The 19,063-nt window shown below is 51.3% G+C and overlaps 2 protein-coding genes across 24 annotated transcripts in view; both read right to left on the reverse strand.

The window, feature by feature from the left end:
* Positions 1 to 2,145, reverse strand: part of l1cama (L1 cell adhesion molecule, paralog a) — a 36,980-nt gene extending 34,835 nt beyond the window's left edge. Inside the window, exon 1 of the mRNA XM_076171866.1 lies at positions 1,885 to 2,145. The gene's annotated coding sequence lies outside the window, so the exon portion shown is untranslated. The remainder of the gene's footprint in view (positions 1 to 1,884) is intronic.
* Positions 2,146 to 8,348: 6,203 nt separating this feature from the next.
* Positions 8,349 to 19,063, reverse strand: part of huwe1 (HECT, UBA and WWE domain containing E3 ubiquitin protein ligase 1) — a 32,553-nt gene continuing 21,838 nt past the window's right edge. For 17 of the 23 annotated variants that reach the window (XM_076171860.1, XM_076171854.1, XM_076171851.1 and 14 more), the window contains 27 exons: positions 18,841 to 19,019; positions 18,658 to 18,747; positions 18,405 to 18,565; positions 18,266 to 18,308; positions 17,107 to 17,484; positions 16,686 to 16,905; positions 16,452 to 16,576; positions 16,148 to 16,368; positions 15,654 to 16,048; positions 14,822 to 15,458; positions 14,010 to 14,721; positions 13,821 to 13,912; positions 13,467 to 13,623; positions 13,191 to 13,362; positions 12,882 to 13,084; positions 12,504 to 12,745; positions 11,796 to 11,898; positions 11,551 to 11,700; positions 11,216 to 11,461; positions 11,016 to 11,133; positions 10,796 to 10,936; positions 10,418 to 10,705; positions 10,165 to 10,270; positions 9,800 to 9,917; positions 9,262 to 9,443; positions 8,975 to 9,165; positions 8,349 to 8,846 (listed from right to left, as the gene is read on the reverse strand). In XM_076171860.1, the coding sequence (XP_076027975.1) occupies positions 8,744 to 8,846; positions 8,975 to 9,165; positions 9,262 to 9,443; positions 9,800 to 9,917; positions 10,165 to 10,270; positions 10,418 to 10,705; positions 10,796 to 10,936; positions 11,016 to 11,133; positions 11,216 to 11,461; positions 11,551 to 11,700; positions 11,796 to 11,898; positions 12,504 to 12,745; positions 12,882 to 13,084; positions 13,191 to 13,362; positions 13,467 to 13,623; positions 13,821 to 13,912; positions 14,010 to 14,721; positions 14,822 to 15,458; positions 15,654 to 16,048; positions 16,148 to 16,368; positions 16,452 to 16,576; positions 16,686 to 16,905; positions 17,107 to 17,484; positions 18,266 to 18,308; positions 18,405 to 18,565; positions 18,658 to 18,747; positions 18,841 to 19,019 (5,773 nt within the window). In that variant the 3' untranslated portion in view covers positions 8,349 to 8,743. The remainder of the gene's footprint in view (positions 8,847 to 8,974; positions 9,166 to 9,261; positions 9,444 to 9,799; positions 9,918 to 10,164; positions 10,271 to 10,417; positions 10,706 to 10,795; positions 10,937 to 11,015; positions 11,134 to 11,215; positions 11,462 to 11,550; positions 11,701 to 11,795; positions 11,899 to 12,503; positions 12,746 to 12,881; positions 13,085 to 13,190; positions 13,363 to 13,466; positions 13,624 to 13,820; positions 13,913 to 14,009; positions 14,722 to 14,821; positions 15,459 to 15,653; positions 16,049 to 16,147; positions 16,369 to 16,451; positions 16,577 to 16,685; positions 16,906 to 17,106; positions 17,485 to 18,265; positions 18,309 to 18,404; positions 18,566 to 18,657; positions 18,748 to 18,840; positions 19,020 to 19,063) is intronic. The other 6 variants (XM_076171865.1, XM_076171862.1, XM_076171864.1 and 3 more) reach the window with 4 other exon arrangements.

Genomic DNA, 19,063 nt, shown 5'->3' on the forward strand with positions numbered 1-19,063 from the left:
TCCCATCCATCACTCTGATGGAACGGCTCAATTAAGCAGCTCCTCCGTCAGAGGGGAGATTAGGTTCTGCGCCACACTGTAGCGTAATCACACACACACACACACACACACACACACACACGGTCCAGCACGGACACACACACCTGCCATACAAAGCCTCTGCATTAAACAGTATGATAATAGGACCAGCAGCTGCTCTCTGGAGCATTTGTGCCACACACACACACACACACATACACATTCTTCAGCGGCTCTATCTTGATCTATTGTGTGTGTGTGTGTGTGTGTTAGCGTTGCAGTGTGTTTATGATGTCGTACAGATGCTAACAAGTCATTGTGAGGAGAGCGTCCGTCCCTTCCCCTCCTCCTCCTCTAGCAGTGCCAGGAGACGGTTCACCTGGGACGAGCTGCAGGCTACTCAGGCATGGAGGGAGAGAGAGGAGCAGGTTCACTCCAGTATACAGCACTGACACACGCACACACACACACACACACACATACGCACACACAGCTGCTCAGAAACAGCAAACAAGCACACACAACCCACGGACGAGAGCCCTCCAGCCTCCAGCTGCAGCTCCCGGCTCTGTCGTCATCGCCACACAGCCAGTGGAGCGTCGTGTCTCATGCTGCAGGTGGCACAGATGTGATACAGGCAGCAGTGGGCGGTGAGGCTGGCACGCTGCCAGGTGAGCGCCTCCTTTTCTCAGGCACACCTCTTCAGTCTGCACAGGCCACCCGCTGCCCCACCCTTATCCTCCTCCCCCTCCCTCCCTCTCTCTCGCTCGCTCGCTCTCTCACTCGCTCTCACTCTCTCTGCCTCCTGTTGATACCTGCATCTCTCCTCCTCCTCCCAAGTCCCCCTTCTTCCCTCCCGGCTTCCTTGCCTCCTCTCCCAGGCTCAGTTTAAGGTTACACACACACACACACACACAGAGAGCCGAGCATCAGCGACTATCACAGCAGCTCACTGAACATCATGAGCTATACACTAAACAACATTAAGCCACTTAGCCGTGAGCAGAGGGGGAGGGGAGGAGCAGAGGCAATAAGGAGGCATATTAAGGAAGCATATTAGGAAGCTAGGCTGGAGGGAATTTAACACATTTTCACAGAGAATAATGTAAAGAAGTGCAGACAGGAATTTCATCTTCGGTACAGAAATGAAACCCAGAGCTTCTGATGCTTCTGTAGTAGAGAGAGGTGATGAAGAAGAAGATGAAGAAGAAGAAGAAGAAGCTCCAACGGGATTCACAATCATCAATACCAACACATGTGATCAACAAGCAGCACGGTCAGATATTTAGTGGTAATTCATCTTGTTGGAGGTATTACTCTCCATCAGGCTCAGTGTGTGTGTGTGTGCGTGTGTGTGTGCGTGTGTGTATGTGTGTGAGGCAATGCGGCGGCTTCAATATTAATGTGAGACCCTGTTGCATGGTGCTGCTGCACTGAAGGAATAAATGTTAGATCTCCTCTGAAAGTGAAGCCGATCAACACGTTTCACACACACACACACACACATCACACACAGCTGGAATTTAAAAATTTGGAAAAGTAATTTAAAACAAAACGCCCTCAGAGAACAGAAGCATAATTGTTATTTTAATAAGACGATCAGTTATTCTTTAATTTCTCAAAATCTAATATCGTAGTAGAACCCAGTTTTTCCACTCGACCTCGTTGGATGAAAATCAATGAAATCTACGGATCAGGTTTGATGTAAGAAACGATTAAAAGTGATTTTTGAGGCGTGTCAAAGGTGTGAGTCCACACTGATCCACCTTCACGTCCTGATTAATCTTCCCCCCCTCTCCTCTCTCTCTCTCTGCCCCCTCTCATCCCTACACACACACACACACACACACACCGCTCCTCTCTTACCGGGATGGATGCTCCTGCTCCTTTTCCTCCGGTAACTCCTTTGCGTCCTTTGCGTCCTTCTCTTTGGTTTTTCTTCTTCTTCTTCTTTCTCTCCCTCCTCCTCCTCGTCTATTTGTGCCTTTTCTTCCTCTCCTCCTCTATAAAACTGATTGTGCCCCTTTCCCTCTGTGCTGATACTGCAGTGATAGAAAAACACACCCTCTCCCTCTCTCTCTCTCTCTCCGCTGCTCTCTCTCTCTCTCTCTCCCTCTCTCTCTCTGCCTCCCTGACTCTCATTGGTTGCCTGTTGGAGGTGACATCACCCCTCTTCTCTGACTCTCTCTCCCTCCTCCTCTGATCCCTCCTTCTCTCTCCCTCTCTTCACCTCTCCGTCCGCGCTCTCCCTCCCTGCGCTCACACACACACACACACACCAATAGCAGACGCTCCTCTCGTGGCTCAACATAAGGTCCATGTAACGTAAAGCTCACAGCCTGTGGTCCTTCATCACGTCTCTGCCTTCAAGTGCAAACAGGAGGACGAGATGAAGAAGATCTCCCTCCTCTTCCTCACTCTAATACAGGTCTAGTTACTCACAGGGCTGAAGAGATAGAAATTACAATCTATGGAAATAACATAAATAGATCACAGACATGAACATTATCTGCTGTACATCGAATGACTGATTTACTCATTTATTGATTTGTGGCCGTTTGCTCAATAAAGTCAATAATTTAATCAAAAGTCTTCACTCTGGCATATAAGGACGTCTTTGAGAGGCGTCTCCTGACTGACTGAGGGTTCAGGATTAATAAGAATAAGAATGTCAGAAATTATAGGCGTGTCTTCTCAGCGTCTGTGGGCCTGCAGAGGATGAAGAGCTGCACTGATGAAGAGCTGCACTGATGAAGAGCTGCCGTGATTTCACTGTGATTGTGTGTGAAGCTGTGTAATCCTCAGATCGTCATGCGGTGTTGTGACTGCATAACAACGCTGCTAGAGGGTAACATGTCAGCGTGAAAAGAAGCAGAACGCCACGGCAACTACCAGCTGCTTACAGGAGGAGTGTGAGCTGAAGACGACACGAGAGAGGAAAGAAGAGGAAAGGAAAGGAGAGGAGAGGAAAGGAGAGGAAAGGAAAGGGGGTCAGAGAGGAAACAATCTCTCTCTCTCTCTCTTCTTCTCTCTCATCTCTTCTCTCTCTGCTCTTCCCCTCTCTCTCTTCTCTCTCCCTCCTTTGTTCCTCTCCAATCGGACGGTGCCAGCGTGCCCATCTGCCGTTGGCGTCCCAGGATCTGCCAGGCACGTGGTGGACAAAAGCAGGCGAAGGAGGCGGCGGCGGCGGCGGCGGCAGAGAGACTGGAGCTCTGCAATCATGATTAATGACTCAAAGCTCAACTGTTATCTTCAGACGGGCCAAAAGTCTGGAGAGCAGAATGGGAGACAAAAAAAGAGGGAGACCAGAGGGAAGCGTGGGGCGGAGACGATGAGGAGAGACGTCACTTCATTAAGACGTACTGTACTGTACATCGGGACAGGGAAAGGTTGTTTGCACTTCCTGTTTAAAGCAAACAAACAGTGTAATATTCAGGAGGTGTTTCCTGGTTGGTCTCAATCAGACCGATCAATGCAGACGACGTCTCTCGTGTCTCTTTCTGATTGTTTCTCTTCAACATCAGCAGGAGTTTCATGTTAAAAACAACCAGAGCCGGAATGAATCCACCCTCCTGGTTCTTACACACACACACACACACACACACACACACACACACACACACACACACACACAGGCTCAGACTCCTTAACATCATCAGTGAGACGTCTTACATGCTCTCAGGAAAGCACTCGACTCGACTTATTTTCCTCGCTTCACTGTGAGTCAGCCGATGGAATGATATATGAGGAGGAGGAGGAGGAGGAGGGGGGAGAGAGGAGGAGGAGGGGGAGGGAGAGAGGAAGGCTGTGAATGAAGAACTTGAGGACAGGAGTTGCAGGAAAAAGAGACGAAGTCAGCAAAAGACAGAGGCAGAATTCCATCAGCTTTAAAAGCAGCAGGACGGAGGCAATAAGGTAAATGGCTGCAGCGTGAGTGCAGACGATTAGAGGGACGAGGGGACGGACGAGGGGACGGACGAGGGGACAGACGAGGGGCGGGGGGGCGGAGACGAGAGCCTGCAGGACAGGATCACATCAAATATTAATTAATCCAGACAACAGATTGGAGCCATTAGTTAATGACTTCCTCTCCATGCAGAATCACCTCTATGACATCACAAAGCTTTCTTCCTCTTCTTCCTCACTTCTGGTTGAAGCACAAACAGGAAGTAACCCCTGTGATGTCAGAGGTCTAACACAGAAGCCTTGTCTCTTGTGTTGGAGTCGAGTTGTTAGTTTGTTTCCAGCAGCAGCAGACAGACGTTAACACAGAGACGCAGAGCTGCTGGATAAAAGCAGCAGAAGAAGAAAGCACACTGTCACTGTGAGCTAAATAATGAGGCAGGATGGTGTTAGATCATCTCACTTCCTCACTTTAGAGCGTCTGTGTGTGTGTGTGTGTGTGTGTGTGTTTGTGTGTGTGTGTGTGTGTGTGTCAGGCGAAAATAAGTCAACGGCGTCAGAAGAAAGCAGCGAGGATGTGTGTGTGTGAGTTTCACAGAGACGCAGATAACAAAGCGAAGATGAGACAAAGGAGCGGCGGGTGAAGAGCGAGGCTGCTTCTCTAATTCTCTGCTGATGCGGTCTGCGCCGGGTGGTCCATTGATCGGGTTAGCGTCATTAGGGGGCCAGAGGGTCAGGCGGCCATCTGAGCCCACGTTAATCACTCACAAATTGAAGGGAAATGAGTGTGATTCTGTTTCCAGCTCGGAGGTCCGGCGGCCTGACAGGAGCCGGGCCGCGGCCTGGTAATTGCATGTAAAGAGCTATGAATCAGCGCCGCCTGCCAAAGGTTAGATCACCGTTGCGGATCGGCTGCTGGCTTCACAATAAGGGCGGGCGGGCGGGCGGGGCGGGCGGGCGGGCGGGCGGGAGGACGGGAGGACGGACTGAAGGAAGTGAGTTTGCAACTTGTGTGTTCTCGAATTTCCATCATTCATATTCAAAGTGTGGTTTTGCATATCATTTGCTAAATAGTGAGCCAGATTTCAGCCCACTTTTAGGAGTGAAGTGCCATTCTGTGCTCCTCTCTGTGATGTAATGCATTGTAAAGGATTTGAATTATCTTGTGGCTCACAGTGTCTAATGCTCAGGTAATGGAGGAGCCATAAAACAATGTTAGGAGATGGAAATCTATTTCAAATGCACACATTTCCATTGCAGTTTCCAATCTAGGAGCTCGCCTCCTCTATTTCAGGGGATGACATCACTCCTGTATGGAGTCCAGGAGAAGAACCTGCTGCTCTTAACGCATGGAGCTGCTTCCTTTAAAATGCCACCAGGTGCCCGCTGCTGTGCCCCTGAGGTCCGGTGTGTATGTGTGTGTGTGTGTGTGTGTGTGTGTGTGAAGGGGTGGGAGCTGGGTCATCACCATGGATCCTCCCAAGCACCGATGGAATCCAGACTGTGACCTTTACAGCTGGCACACTGTCATTTCTGTTTGGATCACTGACATCTCGGGGCTTGTTCCTGTATTTATTTGCTGTGTGTGTGTGTGTGTGTGTGTGTGTCCACCTGAGCCCAGCGTTCCCAACGAACCGTCCACTTGCACCCTCAAGGACACAACCCACCCAAATGCACAAACAAATCAGCAGAGCGCGTGTTCCCATGTTCCCGGTTGACGAGGCGGCGGCCCGGCCGGCTCTCAGGGTTGAGAGGAGGCCGACAGTCATTTTCGTCTTCTTCACCCCCCCCCTGCCCCTGCTCCTCATCCTCACAGGCAGAGCAGAGGCAGCAGCCCTAATCAGGAGGTGATGACAGCCTCAGCACAGCAGATAACACCCGCCCGATCCCGTCACACAGCTGTCACATCGACTTCCTGCCGTCTGAGGCGTCTGAGGCGTCTGAGGCTTCTCCTTCATCTGCAGTGCAGCTCAGGGCTCTGGAGCTAGAATATCTCAGCATCTCACGTCTGATTAGGCAAAGGCTTGTTTACTCTACATTTCAAACTACAGCCATGATCATACTGTGCTCCGCCTTAAAAGTGGTGTAGTGTTGTGCTTACACGTTGTAAATAGATCACAGCTCACCGGTTTCTCCCCACATTTACATGCTATGGAAATGACGTGTCAACACTCTGTTTGAGCTCTCCACCAGAGTCCCAGTCCAGTCCTCCAGACCAGGAGATGCAGAGGTGGCACACTTCCTCATCCCCTCTCTCCACGTACCACAGGTGGTACCCCTTACCACAGTTTGAGCCGTCTCAATCTAAAGTATTCCCTCCCAAGTGCTTTGGATGAGAAAGTGCCAAGGCGCACTTTGCTCACAAAGGGTTAATCTGTCCCCCAGTATAAATATCTCTCCAGCCAATCAGCAATATTAAGCCAATTACTCTAATGAACTGATTCTGTCCCTCTGCCCACGTTGGCACTGTGCTTAAGAAGCCTTTTATGATTTTCCTCTGTGAGGGCTGTAATGTTGTGATTTATTCCAGAGACACTGAGGACAGCAGCAGTAAAATGTATTAGGCTGAGAGCTCTCTGGCTCACACACACACACACACACACACACACACACACACAGACACCACTCATTATTCATGAAGTGCACCAGCCTTCATTTCCTCCTCAGCTCCAGCAGCACTGATAGAGGAGGAATCACTAACACTGATGAACCTTTACTGCCGGGGAGTTTTCATTATTTTATGTAGCTGACAAACATCTTGGATCTCTGGCTGGAGCTGGTGCCTCATTTAAGAGGCCCACTGCTTATTCATTCCTCCTCTTTCTCCTCCTCCTCCTCCTAACAGCTGAGGTGGGGGGACAGCTGATGAATCTGTCACACTGGAGGCAGCCGCGGCTCCTCTCAGGTCATTCTGATTCTCACACCTGTCAAACCCAAAGCAGGGCTGAGGCTGGAGTGTGAAGGCACCGGAGGCTCCCGTGACTTTGCTGGAATCCAAGTGCAGAGACACGGAGCGGACCTGAGTGAGGACATCTTGTTCACGGCTCAGTCTAATGATCTCCCCCTAGCGGCGGGGCGGGGAGGCTGCACCGAGGTTAGACTCACTGAGCTGCAGCAGAAACATCTCAGCTTCACCGCTCCAGAGCGACACTCAGCCAGAGTGACCGCGCTAATTATCTCAAAGTAAACAGGAAACGGAAAATCCCTGAACCCATTTGTAAAGAAGTGTTTTATACAAATGCTTGCCAGGAAAATTCGCAGCATAGAACACACACACACACACGCAGGCAAGTCTGGTTGATCTAAATCCTGGGGGTCTAAAGCCCTGCGTGACAGCACCGTAATGTCATCTATCACGCCTCATCACACACAATCAGACATGGATGCTGCTCCGATTCCGCAACTGGTGTGTGTCCTTCAGTGTGTGTGTGTGTGTGTGATGGGGCACAGAAGCTACAAAGGAGCAGAGACTCGATGTTCGTGCTGGATTAGTTGTACTTGAACAGAGGAACAGGAACAAGATGGACACGGACAGGACGAGGACACGTGACGGCGCGAGCGCGAGGAGACAACTGGGGACAGACACCATGACGTTGTTGCTTTTAAATGCCTTGAAACGTTCTTAAGTTCCATTTGGTGAGACAGAAACGAAGACCACGGCTTCTACTTACACACACGCACAGACACCATTACTCACCATGGCAACAGTGTCCACGTCGGCGGGTTCAAAGTCATCTCGGGTGATTCAAGCTGCTGCGGACAGACGGCGGAGACACAAACGTGCGAGTCTGGAGGACACAGCGGGTCACCGTCAGGAGGGAGAGACGGGACGAGGCGCCGGTGTGATCACTGCTGATCAATGTGAACGCAAACCGATACGATCGATTTCCGAACGTCACTCCTACAATCCCAATACTCCAAAATGAGATCTGAACCTGAATGCAACAAGCAGCTGCGCTTTAGTTGATGACACCTAAAGTGACGTCATCTGTTTACTGTGATTGTTCAAACACTGTTCAAAGACACAATGGAGGCACGTTTATGCATTTATTCATGTCGTTATCCACTCTGATTCAAAGGCTCCAGGCTGGATCAGCGCTTGAATCGCCAAAAATACTCTAGAACTTAAGGGTTAATGTCGCTCTCCTTCAGATTCCCCTCTTCACTTCTGTACCATCCTTCCTTCAAAATGCCACAAAACTTTTGAAAAGTGCATTTTTGTGAATCTCCAAACCCTTCTCCGCTCCTTCATAGACCCCGCCCCCTCCCTCCCCACGCCCCGCCCACCCCGCACCCATAAAAAGGTCCCGCTGTCTTTCTGAGGTCACAAATTTGCAACAAGAAACACCCGACATTTTTTCCCCAAAGGTTTTATAACCATCCTGTTCAAACACAACATTCTCTTTTTTCTTTTTACACAGCCAGAGAACAAAAAAGATTAAACATAATAAACTCCCAAACCTTTTGTACAGAGAAATCAAACTAAATGGAGAGAACATCTCTTATATTAGTCCATGTGTTTATCCTCTGAATCCGCTGCTTTTGCCATTAAGTTGGGAAGGGAGACACGACTGCGTCAGCATGAGGCTCTCTGTGTAGTACGTCATGTAAATGGGTTTCGCTTCACTCGCTGGCTTTAACGGTTTGTATATGGATTAGAAACCAGTAAGTCTAGGCCATTCAATAAGAAATCCAGTAATGTCTATGATGGTGAACTGTGTGTGTGCGTGCGTGCGATCAAAGGGTTATCTGTGTGAAAGTGTCAGGAGTAGGCAAGTCTAAATCAAGTGTATGCATGTCTGTGTGTTAGAAGTTTCAATGTTTAAGCCAGTCCGAATCCCTCCGAGCATTCCTGAATGGCCAACAGCAGCATGTGTCTCAGCTTCTCATAGCTCTCATAGGCTGGGAGGTCCAGCTGGTTAAAGCTGGAGGGGAGAAGGAGAGAGAGAGAGAGAGGGCATGTTAGAGACACCTTTCATCTAGGAGAGCAGCTCCACTCAGGCCAGGTGTGATGTAATCCAGCGTGTGTGTGTGTGTGTGTGTGTGTGTTTACCATGTATGAGCAGATGGCAGCCGGTCAGTGGAGCGGTCGTCCCGGTGAATCTGGAACTTCTGGATGCCGTTCATGCCCTCCAGAGCGGCGAAACCCTGCAGGGGCACTTTGGATGTGCCGGTGACAAACTGGAGGAACTTGGCTCGGTCCGCCTGGTCAAAGGAGCGCAAGGCCCGCCAGAACCACTGGATCTGGAGGAGAAGGGAGAGACAGTTAGTTTCTGTCTCACATCCATGCTGAAGGAGGTAGATATGAGTGTGTGTGTGCGTGTGTGTCCTCATCTGTACCTGGATGGAGCTGGACTGGTACTTGTGATATTCTGTGTTTGCCTTCAGGTCGTCGATGTCGATGGTGGGCAGGCCGGAGATGAGCAGCTCCAGCTCCTGCTCGGTGAAGATGGAGATCAGCCTCTTGGGGATGATCTCATAGAAGCCCTCCAGGAACGCTGCCAGCTGCTTGCGGATTGCACCTAGAGAACAAACACGAGCGGTCACTCCAGGACTTTTCATTTGCTGCCAGTGGTTTCCCCAAGTAGGACTGCAGTATGGATGTGACTGAAGGTAATGAGCCTGATCATAACACGGCTCAGGTCTTCAATATTTGATACCAGGACCACAGGCTGACCCACTGAGCATCATGTGGGTCAGGTTGAGTCACTCGGCTGTTTTAACTCTTATGTGTGGCTGCAGCTTGTTGAGCGTCTCCATCTCTCACACAGTGCTGCCACCTAGTGCCTGATTGTATACTTAGTATCTCTTCTCTCCGTGATCAGCTGGCGTGCAACAACATTTACATCTCAGTCAAGTGAAGTAAGCATGATCTCACCTGTCATCTTCATCTGGCAGACCAGGTGCACGTATTCCTTCTTGTTCTCCTCTGTGACGATGATGTTGGCTCCGTTGGGCTTGAGGTCTCGCACTTCACACACTCCAAACTCTTGGACCTACACACACACAAACACACATCAAATGAAGACAGGATTTCTGTGCTGTTTGTCATGGTCTTAAGACCGTTAGATTCAAAATGACTCTTTTTGAGCACTGTTACTTTGGTGACAGACTCGAACAGTAAGCAGATGAGGTTCACAGCCCCGAGTCCCAATTTCAGCATCAACATTTAAAGAGGATGGAGCACGCGAATCAATTTTCCACTTGAAGCTAATGAGCAAGATAAGAGAGCAGAGCCCAAACCTCGGTGCTGAACGTCAGCTCATAGCCCAGCGTGGACACGTCATTCTCCAACAAGTACACCAGACCCTGGAAGAAGGGGTAGTCCTCGCTCTCCATGTCCGTATACCTGGGAATCAAACACACAAATCATGTAGTAATGCTGAGAATGTGACTAAGGCAAAGTTGTTAAAAGGCTTTTCATCTGAAGGAGCCTTCATTTGTTCCTTTTAAGTCTGATTGTGTCTCAGAAACATTGGGTTCTCTGCCTGAGTACCTGACACTCTTGCCCAGGATGTGCTTGTAGAAGCTGCGGGTGAAGTAGCACTCCAGTAACCGGTTATCGTAGACGGCCTTGGCCACCACGCGGCCCACAAACTTGAAGTAGCTGAGGTGGTTTGGGTTGCAGTGGGACGAAGGGTTAATGGTGTAGGTGACGCGGTCGCCCGGCGAGGTGCGGAACAAGGCGTACATGGGGTTGAACATCTCTCTGGAGATGATCATGTACCACTCCCTCAGCAGGCCCCCGGCGTCCTGGCCCTCCTCTCCTTCAAACACAATGTACCTGCAGAAGAAGAAGAGCAGGGAGGAGCTCGTTACTCAGATTCAGAGCTGAGGAGCAGAGAGGAGACTCGAGGGGACACTAAGGTCTTACAGCCTGTTCTTCATGTCCTCTGGGCTCTTGCGGTGCAGCTCCCTGTACGAGTCCTCAAACACGTGGTCTCTCCTCACATGCACGGCCATGTCCTCCTTCCTCAGGCCTTCATCCAGACGCTCCAGCTCCTGGCGGAAGTACCTGGAGGGCAGGAAGGAGCGGCGGGTTAGTAATCAATCGATAACTGTGACAGAGACCAGGCTCACACCGTCTCCCTTACTTTCTCTTCACATCAAAGTCAAGGATGCGGATGTAGTCAACCAGCACTGCAAAGGGCCCGTCAGCCAGGTGAGTGGTGGACTGACGCAGGATCTGGTTCAGCACTGTGCGATGAGTTTCTGAGGGGAGGAGGACAAAGATCTGTTAGTCTTACACTTACAATGTTACTGCTCTGCTTAGACAACCGTCTGCTCAACTCACCTGCAAAGCGGAGGAACTTCTGGGTGTCTGGCGGCAGATTTGAAGAGATGTGCATGGAGGAAGGCTCCCTGGAAAAGAAGGGGTCTAAGGAGGAAGGTGTGGCCGGTGTGAGCGGCGCTGGAGACAGAGGTGGAGGCTCGTCTTTAATGTGAGCCAGCTGACTCTCGCGAGTGTCTCTGACTGGGGGTTTGCTCTCGCGCTCCGTGGCGTGGACGAGGAAGAAGGCCTCCACAGCCGGCTGGAGAACTGGAGAAGGAGGATTAGATTAAGACTCCACATCACTCAAGCAAATATGAGATGGAGAGCCGGGTTTAATGCGGTCAGATTGCACTTACCCAGAACGGCGTGCTGATCATGGGACTCCTCCAGCTCCTTCAGGCACTCCCCCAGCATGTCCCACAGCTCGTCCAGGAGGAGCTGCTCACTGAGCAGGGGGAGATCAGGGAGTCGCTCCTCGTTCTCCGATTGGCTGTTTCCTTCTTCATCTGAAACAAACACAAAATCAATAGAAACATGAGCCTGTGTGCTGAGTGACTGCTGGTGAAGTTCAGGTGCTGCTTGATGTGTAGCTGAGGTCTACCTAGAGGTGCGGGGTCCTGGTCCAGAGGGGACGGCTGGTCCACATCCATGGGAATGTCGTCCCTCTGGGCTCCCTGGGCGTCGGCCATGGACTGCACCTCAGACTACAATTTGTAGAGCACCAAAGAAGCAAAGAGCATGAACAACCGGACAGATTTAAACATATATCCACTAATATGCTTTGATCATCTGGCATGCATCACATTCCCACGATCACTAAGAGAGGAGAGGAACAGGAGAGGAATAGGGAAGGAGCGCCAGAAGCATGAAGCCATGTCAGCCAGTGCCGGGGCATCATGGGACGGCTCAGGAGCAGGCAGCACAGTCACACCATCAGAACACAACAGAACAGCAGCAGGAGAAGACTCAAGTCCTTCAGAAATAATCCAGGGGTTTATCTGCACATCTGTCTTTCTATTGGGGCGGTGAATGTTTACCTTACCAGAGTGTGGATGCTGTTACTAAGTATAAACATCAACCTGCCTCCTGTAGGTTTGGCTGAATGCTGCTTTAGGATGTTGACATGTGACTAATCTGTAGAGCTTTGTTTGAATCACATAAGCACTTTGTTTTTCTACAGTACAAAGAGGAAACGCTGTCAGTATCAGATGTCTGATCCCTGTGTATATTGTTTAGGCTTCCCTTCCTCTAAGAGGCTCTCCTGTGTGTGAGTAAGAGTATGGCTGCTGTCAGTGTGGCCCATGCTAACCGTGGCAGCGGCAGCAGCAGCTGTGCCAGCGGGGGGAGCAGCACCAGTGGGAGCATGGGGGTTTGCCACGGAGGATCCAGCAGCAACAACGGCGGGGGTAGAGGAGGCGGTGGGCGGGGGGGCCTGCTGGAGCCGGCGTGCACGCTGGCCTTCTCTCACCATCTGGATGATGGCGTCGGCCTCGGCCTCTAATTGACGCACGGCGGCCTGGATGCTACTGGCTGAGCCCAGACTGGTGGAGCCTGGGGAGGGAGGGTCGGAGGACAAGAGCAGAGAGGATGAGGGATCACCACTTAGTCTTATTATTAATATGGCCGCTCAGTAACTCAGGCTTTTATCTGCACACACCTAAAGCTGCTGTAAGCATGGCTGACTCACCTAAGCGGCCCGTCTGCTTGGCTTTCTTGTTGGCCCGTCTGGTGTCCTCGCGGAGCTGGATGATGACCTGCAGCACTCTTAAGAAGAACTTCTGTGTAGAGGTCTTGGAGGTTAGAGAACTCATGCAGGGCAGCTGGAGCTCTCGACCCCCGAGCGTGCGCTTCTGTGCCGCCACGATCACCACGCTCTCTGACCCGTCAAACCTGGGAGCCAACCAGCAGGTAGGCATAAGACACAAGGTCACTGGTTGTAAAAAAACTGGCCTACATGCATAAACGTCAAGAGTTTGATTAGGTATCATCTGTCTACCATAGTTTCTGCGATGTAAAGCCCAGAGTGGAGGCTAACCTGCTCGTCATCTTGCCCTTGAGTCGGCCTGAGAGGGTGGAATCGTCGCCAGGGCCGTCGGGGGACTGGGCGTCGGCGTGGGCTCGTCTCTGCTGCTCCAGGTTGTACTCTCTCAGTTCAGCCAACAATGTGCCTGAGAGAAAGAGAACAGAGTCAGAGGAGTGTTGCATAATGAGAGATTGTTTTCTTCAACACGCATATGACAGAGTGGCGTCTGCACAGCCTCCAGGCACTGACCGATCTGTTTGCAGAGAGTGTATCCCAGGTGTCTGGCCCCGCTGAGCAGCAGTCTGAGCACAGTGTCTCTGGTCGAGCCGTCTCCTCTGGAGAGCTGCAGCAGGATGTTGGCTGCATCCTCCAGACCCTCCTCTGAACACGAGTGAGACGTCAACACCTTGTGAGGAGGGGGAGGATAAAAGAGAAAGAATGAAGATGCAGCTTGGAGAGGTCATGCATTATGATCCAAAGGTTAGGACTTAATACACTGTTCTAACCTAACCTTAAGCCAGTCAGCAACAAACCCCATAATTTTACACTCATGATGAGGAGATGCCCAGCAGTTACTCGCCCTATAAAACCCTTCCTCCTTACCTCCACAGAGAGCTGCAGCTGCTTCTCAGTGAGTCCTGAGGAGGCCATCTTGTTGTCGCTGTCTGTGCTGCAGACAAAGCCCCTCTGTTTCCCTGTTTGAGCAAACAACCAGAAGGTCATCAATCACCATCAAACAGTAAATGGCAAAGTAGCAGACATCTATTCATCCACGGGTAAAGCTGTGCTGACCTGTGGAGGAGGTTCCAGTGGATGTGGGTATACAAATTGCAGTGGATGATGTCATCTGGGCGGCGGCGAGCCCTGTTCCTGAGGATGTGCCCTGGGCTGTGGTTCCTAGAGAGGCGGCTGGGACCGCTGCAGTGGCCTGGGTAGGGAAGGCTGAGGTGGAGCCCTGGGCTGTGACCACGGCTGGGACTCCTGAGCTGTTAGCCGCGCTGGGGTTGGCAGCCTGCGCCGTCGGGTGGCCAGCAGGCACCTCTGTGGCCTTGTTGTCGGGCAGGGCGATGGATATAAGCGACAGCAGGCGCAGCAGCTTTTCGGTGAGCAAGGAGCTCCGTCGGATTACGGGGTGAGACAGCATGTTCATCAGCTGGCCTAGAGGAGACGTCTCTAAGCTGAACTGAGCCCCCTCGGCCTCCGCGCTGCTCCCAAGAGGCACTGTCTTCATAGAAGCTTTGCCCTTGCGGCTCACATTCATGTTGTCCAACTTCACCAGCAGGTCCCAGAAGTCGGTGGATATTCCCAGAGACTGAGGAGTAGCAGCGGAGGAGCCGAAGGAGTTCTGGGTGGAGGAGTTGGAGATGGGGTTGCTCTGGGTCAGAGCTACTATCCTGGAGGCTCCACCGACTCCAGCAGCGGCTGAACATAGACGGGAGTCCAGGTCAGAGGAGGAGGCTGACAGATCCTTACAGCGCTGCTGGGTGAAGTGGCTAGGGAACACCTGTAGGGAGAGACAAACAAAGACAAGGGCGTCCATTTACCAGCGTCACACCGTGGAATGTGAAAGACTCAAGCACATCAACATGAAGGTGGATCCTCACCTTGGCTAACTGGATGAGTGTGTCTAATACATGTCGACAGACCACAGGAGCAGCTTGTGGATGAATGTGGACCGTAGAGCCGCCGCCTCCAGAGCACGTAACACTTGCTGCCGCCCCTGACACAGCGCTCCCTAGTGTTCCAGACCCTGCAGAGCCTCCTGCAGAGTGTCGGTCAGCATGCTTCCTACCAGAAACTCGCTGAATCTGGAAAATGTTTGTCCGGCACCCCAAGGCTGCATCCATAGAAACGGAGAGCCAGGAAAGTTGGCTGGAGCTGCGAGACTCTACCCTGTTTAGCAGCTCTAAGGAGGAGGAGGAGGATGAAGAGGAGAGCGCCGAGCCTTTCGCTCCGCAGCCTCCCTGGGTGCTTCTCTTGCCACGCGAGTCTTCCAAGCGAGTGCTCTCCACACACACCTCGCTCTCACTGCTGCGCTGGAGGATGGATAGCAAGCTGCGGATGACCCACCCACGTGTCTGTGAGTGGTAGCAAAGGTTCCTGAGCACGCGGTGCAGACGGCTGGTGTTCAGCTTGGGCTCGTCCACAAACAGCAACACCAACAGGCAGGACAAGGCCTCGTGGTCCAGCAGCAGGCGACCGCGCAGACGCAGCAATGAGTCCACACTGGAACTGGACGGCCTGGGGGAACGTGAAAAGGATCAGAGATATGCTTGCTTGTCTGTGTAACAGGTGTGCAAAAGCAGCTATCAAGATCGGGCTGTTTGATAGTGAAGTACAGTGACACTGACATGAACTTAAACCACTCCTCCTTTCAACACATTAAAAATAAAATACACAGAAAAAAAAAACACATTGTAGATCGTCTCCTCTCACCTGCTGTGGTTTGTTCCTCCACCCATCTGGAAAGTTCCTCCTCTCTGCACGGCCAGTCGAGTGTACTGGACGCCCCGGTTGCTTCCTAATCGACTGGTGAAGGCCGGAGAGCGCAAAATGGCCGATAAGGCCGAAGACGAGCTATGGCCGAACAGCCTCTCGTGCATCAGCTGCCTCTGGCGCGCCTCCTGCTCCCTACGCAATGCAGCCGCTTCAGCAGCGATATCTGGGGGCATGACGGCCAGCACGCTGTCCTCCATGTCCTCCAGGACGCTACGGCGAAGCTCTGACGGCAGAGTCTGGATGAAGGTGACGGGGTCTAGAGGCGTGTCTCCCTGGGTTGGCTGCTGAGAAAGCTCTCTGCGCTGCTGCTCGGCCCGCTGCTGGGCAAGGACCTGGAACAGGAAGGAACAGGTTTAGGTTGAAGAACACACCTTGAGTCATGCTTAAGTGTCTGCTAAACAGCTAAAGACATTTCTGTAAGGCAGGCTTACTTCCTCCTGGATGGCAGGTGGCAGGGCAGCCAGGAACTCGGGGCTGACTTCTGTGACCCCTGGTCCCCCTAACACAGGTGCAGTGGCGGTGGGCAGGGTGGTGGCTGCTGGAGGGCGGGACGGGGGTCTGATGCCCAGCTGATTTTGCAAGACCTCTCTACGGATGTCCTCAGGAAGAGCTGCCAGGAAAGAGGGATCCACACCTTCTGGCAAACTGATGCCTGCAGAGATGAAGACATCAAATTAATATAAAAGAAAACATTTAAACTGAAGAGAAAATATGATACTGAAGTTTTAATCTGACCTGCTAGTGGGTCCTCCTCGTCGTGGCTGGTGGATGGGAGCGGCTCCTCCTGGATGGCCTGAGACTGGCTGTCAGCGCTGTCACTCCTGGGCATCGTTTCCCCGGGAGACGAAACGGCAGTGGAGCTACAAAGAACAAGATGAGTAAGCTCAAATCATCATTATAGGCAACGTCTGACCACCACAGATGCTTTTATTATCCTCTTATTCATTGAGGTGCAGACTTGCTGCTCACCCTGTCTCTGCGTCAGTCTGCCTGACGCTCTGCCTGTCTGCCAGCACACTTTCCCCGCTGCCAGACAACTCCTGAGACAGGAGGACAGTCTGAGCCGGGATTGGAGCAGCTTCTTCTTGTGTGGCAGAGGCAGGGCTGCTGGTATCCATGGGCGACCCCTCTAGCTGCGACACTGCTACCGCCGGCTCTGCAGTCTCCACAATGTCTGGGCTGAGGGATGCTGAGAGAAAGCAGAGCGGGACATTCTGTTTAATATACGAGAGCTAAAATCCTGGGGGAATGAAACTTCATCCATTCAGTTTAAATGGACCACAACTTATAGTTAAAAAAGGCCAGCCTGGCCAATACATCAGGGCCGGTATAAATCTGCCTCCTTACTGTTGGCCTGCCTGTACAACAAGAGTTTTCAAAGTTAATCTACCTTCCCTGCCTTCATCCAACGCTCCTCCTCCTCCATCACCACCACCACCTCCGCCTCGCTCACCGATTGTGGGCCCCGGGGACATCTCCATCTGAGAAGCCTCCACTTCACTGCTCGGCCTGTCGGCGGTCGACAAGGATGGAAGGCCGGCCCCCGCCAGAGCAGCCAGCGAGTTGGCGTGCGACTCGGCCAGTAGCAGGTCAGCGATCGGCTGGTGGACCTGCTGGCTGATTGCGGTCTCCAGGGAGACCAAGGCTTGTTCGTGAGGAGCAGGGGTGGTCGGAGTAACCTCTCCTGATGGAGGGGCGGTGAGGAAGCCCTCCGATACCCTGGGTGGGTCCAGACATGACACTGAGCCACCCTGAACCTGCTCACCCTCTAAGAAACAGCCAGAGAGAAAACATGTGAGAGCAAGAACACAAGCTTTTGATCAAGTCCTGGTCATCTGACAGAGAAATCAGAATTTTCATTTCAGTTTCAGAAATAAATTCAAATGATTTCTTTAAATGAAGCTCGGTGGTTTGAAAATATAATTGCATACATTTGCAAAAGATGAATCTAATCAGTGAACAACTCCCTGGCTGTGTTGGTAGCATCAAAGCAGCAGCTAACACTTAAACACATAAACAGTACTTGGACATGTGGTTGATCACTTTGTATGAGCAGGTTTCAGTGTCATGGGCCAACATTGAGGAAGGCAGTAAGTTGTATAGTTGTATCTCCTAAAGGGGGCGAACAATCCTCATCCCCAACAACAACACAACTTACTACCTCACCACAACACAGCCGTCTGCAGGAAAATGCAATATAAACACAAGTATAAAACAATATAAAGACAAGTACAAACAGAATGCGAGTAATGTCAATGAGTGTGATGAACTTCAGAGCATTTCTTTAGATTATTATTCTAACTGATCCTGGATCTCCACTGCAGTAGTTGAAGGCTCCAGGCTGCTAGGGCGTTGCCATAGGAAAGACAGTAGACTGTATAGTTATCTCCCAGATCTGGTGTGATCCTAAAACTATACAAACTACTACCTCATCCTAGAGCACACTCTGCTGGCTGCTGGCCTCTGGCTGCTCATCACAGAGGGCATGTCTGGCAGAAGGTCAGGGAGTTAAATATTTAGATTTAATAATAAAGAGATGATGTCAGTACCTGCAGTGTTTTCTGCACCGTTCACTGCACCCAATCCTGAACCCTGTGAGCATGGAAACAGTTCAAAGTCAGCAAATAATATACAACACTAACAAATTCTGCTTGAAGATTCCTCCTGCTTTCCAGTCTATTTTCGGACCTGCAGGCTCTGTTCCCTGGCCTCTTCTGCTCCAGAAGCCCTCCTCTCATTCTGCTTAGCTTCCTCCTCCTCAGCCAGCTGCCTCCTTCGTTTCTCCCTGCGCTCTTCCAACTCCTCATCTCGCAGACTCTCAAGGTGCTGCAGGATCGGCACCTTTACCACTGCAGGCAGATAGATGCATTTAATATAATACCTCCTTTGAAAGCACACAGTCAAGTTAATCTGCTTTCAGTTTAAAGAATACCCAGCATACCTGCAACACAGTCATGCATACTCTCAGCATCCAGCACTTTACACTCATCTGTCCATCTTGTTAAGGCAGTGGGGATACTGGAGAGAGTGCCTGCAGGGACAAAGAAACAGAAGAATTCAAACTGAAACCAAAACAAGAAACCCTAGACATTCATAAACATGCTCATCCGTGGGCGATCCTTACCTGCTTGTCCTCCTGTGCTGCTCTGCTCGTGGAAGAAGTCGTCTAACAATTCATCATCAGAACGAGCGATGATATGCACATCCTCATTTCCGACCAGAAGACGAGCACGACCGCGAGATTGCAACGGCAGAGAGCTGGACAGCTGTAAGATGTCTGCTGCAGCACTCGGGCCCAACAACCTAAAGCGGAGGAACAACCATGTTAACCAGAATAATGACACACA

The sequence above is a fragment of the Genypterus blacodes genome, unplaced genomic scaffold (assembly GCF_046128005.1).
Source record: "Genypterus blacodes isolate CSIRO-AG114 ecotype Tasmania unplaced genomic scaffold, CSIRO-AGI_Gbla_v1 ptg000274l_1, whole genome shotgun sequence".
Taxonomy (NCBI): domain Eukaryota; kingdom Metazoa; phylum Chordata; class Actinopteri; order Ophidiiformes; family Ophidiidae; genus Genypterus; species Genypterus blacodes.